This window comes from Betta splendens, chromosome 2, assembly GCF_900634795.4.
Source record: "Betta splendens chromosome 2, fBetSpl5.4, whole genome shotgun sequence".
In the NCBI taxonomy this organism is placed as follows: domain Eukaryota; kingdom Metazoa; phylum Chordata; class Actinopteri; order Anabantiformes; family Osphronemidae; genus Betta; species Betta splendens.
Window position 1 is genome coordinate 27,510,274 of NC_040882.2, and position 5,845 is coordinate 27,516,118.

At 48.8% G+C, this 5,845-nt stretch overlaps 1 protein-coding gene across 1 annotated transcript; it reads left to right on the forward strand.

Annotated features, from left to right (window-relative positions):
• The first annotated feature begins 313 nt into the window (after positions 1 to 313).
• LOC114843833 (uncharacterized) lies at positions 314 to 2,731 on the forward strand. The gene is made up of 10 exons (XM_055503076.1): positions 314 to 443; positions 514 to 558; positions 706 to 963; positions 1,039 to 1,293; positions 1,363 to 1,482; positions 1,617 to 1,661; positions 1,744 to 1,830; positions 2,235 to 2,294; positions 2,380 to 2,443; positions 2,520 to 2,731. The coding sequence occupies exons 1-10, from the start codon at positions 314 to 316 to the stop codon at positions 2,596 to 2,598; spliced, it is 1,143 nt and encodes a 380-aa protein (XP_055359051.1). The 3' UTR covers positions 2,599 to 2,731.
• Positions 2,732 to 5,845: the final 3,114 nt, after the last annotated feature.

The window sequence follows — 5,845 nt, forward strand, 5'->3', positions numbered from 1 at the left end:
TTACGCCCTGCAGAGAAATGGGAATAAATCGTCCCCTCAATCTGTAAAAACCTACACCTACCGAAATTCACACGTCTGCTTTGATCGAAACTTTATAATCATATCATATTTTTCCAGCTCATTTCCATCAGCGTCGCTGCGTCTTCGTGTTAAGAGCTCATGTTATGGAACTAACAGTCTGTGCACTGAGCTGTGAGAAACGCAGCGTCTCAGCAGCAGACGTGTATATTTAACCCTAACGTCTGTAGGTGCACAGGCCAACGGGTCGGTTCACTAATTATGCATCTGCTGTTGCATGTTCCTCCACCCACTGATGTCTCTACAACAACAGAAAGACAGAAGTAAAACAGGAAGAGGCTCTGAGCTGGTCTGCGTCAGCCTGGAGTCGGACTCAGAGCCAGTCAGCAGCAGGATGGAGCTCACAGCACTCTGCTTCAGCCTCAGTAAGTGGAGTCTGGCTCCGCCGGGTCGAGGTTCAGCGCTCACGTCTGATCAGTCTGTTTGTCTCCTCAGTGATGACTGAGATGATCCTGCTCAGTGGACGGCATCACGAAGTGTGTAAGTACCGGTCGGTCCTCGCTGATGTGTTACTGCTTTGGTGGAGTTTCCCTGTAATGATTCATCACAGCAGCTGTGATGTGTTGCCTTGTTTTATTTTGAACTGATCTTCCAGCTGTGTGTAAACATCTGTCTGCTCTGTTGCAGATGCAGCTTCTCTTCGTATCGATCCAAACCGATCTCAGTTCTTTGAGTATGAATCAGTAACATTTTACTGTGACAGGTGTTTGCGTTGTCTGCTTGTACATGAGTCCAGAGGAACAATACAAAACAAAAACAGCACAAATCAGCAAAATGCAGCAGAAACGTCCTACGTTATTAAAAATACTTATGGCCACGATAGTGGAAAATACTGGTGTGAGGCTGGAGGAGACAGAAGCAACAGCGTCAACATCACTGTCACTGGTAACTCACATCCAGCAGTATCTTTACGAGCTCAACCCTGCGATGGCAGGACTCATTACACGCTGCTTGTTGCAGATGGTTCTGTGATGCTGGAGGTTCCTGCTCTTCCTGTGATGGAGGGAGACGCTGTGACTCTGAGATGCAGAAACAGGACGGCTTCGTCGCCTTCAGCTCATTTCTATAAAGACGGAGTCTTCATCAGCAGCAGCTCCACAGGAAACGTCACCATCCACAGGGTCAGCAGCCTCCATGAAGGACTCTACGGGTGCAGCATCTCTGGAGCAGCAGCATCAGCACAGAGCCGGCTGGTGGTCGGGTCACGGCAGCGAGGTGCGAAGCTCGGCTCATAACTGTGTTTCAGTGTGAAGCTTCGGGTTGTTGACCTCTTCTTTGATCCAGAACCAGGCTCTCCTCTAGAACCAGGCCCTCCTGCCTCCAGTCACACTCCGTGGGTCGTTGTCACTGTGTTGCTGGTGCTGCTGCTGTTGGTGGTGGCATTGGGTCACTTCACTCACAGAGGTACGAAAGCAGCAACAACGCTGCTAAAACTCTCAGCCACCGTCAGCTTTTACTGAGGAGCACTGGTCACGTTGGTCTCCTGTTATGAACCCATTAAAGTTGCTGTTTTCTGCTTCTCTCTCCTACCGTTGCAGTGCGTCGTCTGTCCAGACCTGGATCAGGCTCCACTGACCACACAGGTGACAGTCAGCCTGTTTGTCCTCCTTAGTGGAAACACACACTGATTCAAACAATGCCTTTTTATCCGCTGCCTTTTTCCAGCTGCTGAAGGAGCAGGAGACGCCAGCTTTGCAGCTGCTGCAAACACCGTGACCTACGCTGTGATGAGGAAGAACAGGAAGACCCCGGGTGAGGCTGTCGACCACACAGCTCTCACATCCACTGGAGCCGCTCTCCCCGCGTAGCGTTACCATGGAAACGCCTGCCTCCAGCTTCCTCTTCTGCTCTGCTCTGGACTCGCTGGGCCCAGATGTCGCTGTGCACCATTCCTGCCACTGGGCGGTGCTGCTCATGTCTGGTCTGTCCTTCAGTCCAGCTCTGTCCCGACACCTCGTCCGCTGTCGTGCCGTCGTCGGCGCCGCGGATGAATGTCTCGTGTGCAGCTGCTCTTTGTGCCACTCCTGCTCTGTGACTTCAGAGATAAAGCCGTTTGAAATCGTCCTTCGTTCATTAGATCCTGTAGATCTCATGTTGAACCTCATGAGAGGTTTCAGTGTGTGGACTGACTTGTGCTTCCTCGCTGTCTTCTGCAGACGGTTCCTCATCTCTGGCCGTTTACTACATGCTGGGTGGGGATGACGCTGAAGAGCTCGGTGAGATTCCTCCATCATCAGCTGTTGTGAATAACTGCCAGCGTTGGAATATTTCGATAACATATTTCTATCTTTGTGAATGGAGAGCGGGTCGGGTCAGCCGGTACCGACCCACCGCCAGCAGACGATAACTTCTATTCTACAATCCAGTAGGTGAGAAGAAGGACATGTAAATAGGTTGTTCCTCAGTAACTGACGGTATCTGACCCTGTTTGTGTCCTCCAGGTTTCTGAGAAGGAACTGGCTGAAGGAGAAGCTCAGAAATACGCTGTCGTCCTTAAACAAGCAGTTTCAGCCCGTATGATGTGTTTAAACGTGCAGTTACCAGCGTCTGTGTGGATTATGAGGCTCACAGCTTCATTCCTGCTCTGAAACACGTTCCTGTGGAAAGTTCAGGGTTCAAACACCTCACACATTAAACAGAAACAGAACTTAAACTGCTTCCTATTTACTGGTGTCGGTTGTTTTTGCAGGTAAAAAGTTGAGCAGGAGGAAAAAGTGATGCATTAACTTTCTACTGCTTCTTCTAAAAGCTGTAACTGAAAGACGATTCTGTGTTAAAGCCACACAATCAACTCCATGACGTGCGCTCTCATGTCCATTTTCACACCAAACGTCCCAAATATAAAACATGGTTTAAACTGAGCTGAGCTGTGACTGAGCCCACAGCACCGGCCCGTGTGGTCGCTGCCCTCTCAGTCTGTGTGAACAGCAGCCTGTGGTCAACGCAGGCGAAACAGCCTGAGACGCGGTTGAAGTCTGCTCAGCAGTGAAACTGGCGCCGACTTCTCTGTGGTCAGGACGTGTGTGTGAACCGTCCGCTCGGCTGCTTCCCCGCTGTGGGTGAGGGCTGTTTACAGATAGCGGAGCTGCAGGCTGTTCAGCAGCTACAGCAGCAAGTGCAGTGTTTCATCTTCATGTTCTAGAGGTCAATCAGTGGGTCTAACACATGTAACTGCACCAAAAAGACCAGTGATGAGTCATGGGATTGATGCTTTACTCTCTAAATTCTTTCTCTCCTCAAACTGATGAGTCATCGTTCTGATCCATAGAGGAGCATCAATTATCAGTTGGAGGTTGTGACACAGTGAATGACAGAATGAATGAAATCCTCCCCGTGCAGAGACAGACCTGGTTCTAGTTACAGCTGCTGATGTCTGATGATGGGACCTGATCTGAATACAGTATGTGATGCCTGTAGACATAGATTATACATGTTTGCACCATGCAGCCAGGTGGTCTAGTAACATACATTTAAATACACAGAACGATTCCTTGTACCAAACTAAGTCCTGTACAAGCAGAATCTACAGTATGTTCATCTTATAAAGGAAACAAAAACAGAGGCTTTAAAAGTGACAATGGTTTAAATAAAAACTGTCAAAAGGTGTCACTGTGTAAATGACAGCTGTTGTTGTAGTTTCCTATTGACTTATACTTACAGCAACCAAGCTGTTGGCATCGGTGTGTGAATGGGTGAATGAGATGTAAACCTTTTGATCCTGAAAGGGTGGTTAAAGCACTACAGTATAAAAGTATGGACCATTTACCATCAGTCAAACCCTAACACTGTAATCAGACCTGGTGCCGCCATCTGAGTGAACCCAACAACAAACCGAGCCACATCAGAAAACGGGCCGAGCTGTCGCACATGGACAAGTAGCCGGGCTGTAGAGACGCTCCTGAGCCGACTGAGCTCCGATTCGATGAGGCTGAGCTCCGATCCAATGGGGCTGAGCTCCAATGGGGCTGAGCTCCAATGGGACTGAGCTCCGATCCAATGGGGCTGAGCTCCAATGGGACTGAGCTCCAATGGGACTGAGCTCCGATGAGGCTGAGCTCCGATGGGGCTGAGCTCCAATGGGGCTGAGCTCCGATCCAATGGGGCTGAGCTCCAATGGGGCTGAGCTCCAATGGGACTGAGCTCCAATGGGACTGAGCTCCGATGGGGCTGAGCTCCAATGGGACTGAGCTCTGATCCAATGGGGCTGAGCTCTGATCCAATGGGGCTGAGCTCTGATCCAATGGGGCTGAGCTCCGATCCAATGGGGCTGAGCTCTGATGAGGCTGAGCTTCAATGGAGTTCGGACTGTTGAGCATCGTCAGTTCCATCAGAATGTGATTTATTGCTCCTCCGTTCAGACCGAGAGGCATCTGCGTCATTTATCAGGACCTGTGTGCACTTCAATGGCAAAAAGAAACTCTCTTTCATTAAACTAAAGTGAAAGTCACTTCTAGGTTTTGGATGAGGTCATCCATCGCTTCTTTACTTCATCACGAGGCGACGCGGTGTTTTCTGATCATGAGTTCTGACCACTCATTCTGGGTCCTGTGAGTCTGACGCGTTTGTCTGAATCCAAAGAAATGAGTTCACATCACAGACACAAGACAAGAACACGACATTAGAACGCACATAAGGTTCAACGAGGACCAGAATGTGTCTGACATGAGCGCTAGCGTTTCGTGAGCGCTTTATTTACTAGAACACATTTCAGAAGTGTTTATCGTTATTATGATGATTATTCATGTGAGTATGAACGTCTGTCTGTTTCTGTGTCTCTTCTTCCCTAAAGGACGACAACAGGAAGCACGTTCAGCTGAAGCTCCGTAATTCCAGCTGAAGGGACTGAATAAAGCATGAATAAAGCTGCTGTCTGACATTATGAGACAGGATTTGCTGAATGTGCAGGTTTGAACTCATTACTTCCTTCATTCGCCCAAATAACAGTTTCTACTTCTACTTTTTCCTTTTTATTGAAGAAAGTGGCAGTTTGCTTTCCTGAACCTCACACAATTACAAATTGTTCCTTCTATTTTTTTGTTAAACTGAGCCTGATGCGAGTGGCACGTGCTTCGTTTTATACTGTTTCCAGTTTCCACCGTGCTGCTGATCCTCCGTGAGCCTGAAAGAACATCTGGCTGCTTGTCTGCAGGATGAAGTCTCTGCTGCTGCAGACGAAGGACGTGTCAGCCTCATCTCGTCCTGGTAGTTGGAGCGGGCGTGGCTGGACTGACGGCCGCCAAGCTGCTGCTCCACATACAATGTGTCGGCTGACTCGCTGCTGCAGGAAGTCCTGCAGAGTGTGTGAGCCAAACTGGCCTGTCCAACTGGTCCAACCCAGCAAACCCAGTCAGACCAGTCAGACCAGTCAGACCTCCCCTCGTTACACAAGAGAGTCCAGGCAAATGTGTGTGTAGCCAGGTAGAAATATAGTGTAATGTAATTACTGTACACAAATGTAATTTTTGTAAGTACTCAATAACGTAGGCAATAACATTATCAATCATGACGCTCATACATTTGGTGTCGTGCTTGTAGGTTAAAGATGAAGTCGAGGCTCATGGATGTGAAGCTGCACTAGAAAATATGACCATTATTCTGTGGAGGTAAAGCTCAATGGGATCACATGGAGCCTCGGGGTGTCTTAGTGATTGTCCAGCAGCTTGACGGCACCGTTTTGGTTGTTTGAAGGAGTATATGACACAAGAAGGTGGTTTGAGCTTTAAGGCTGAGCAGATGATTGGACTCTGTCCCACTCTGTTTATCTGAA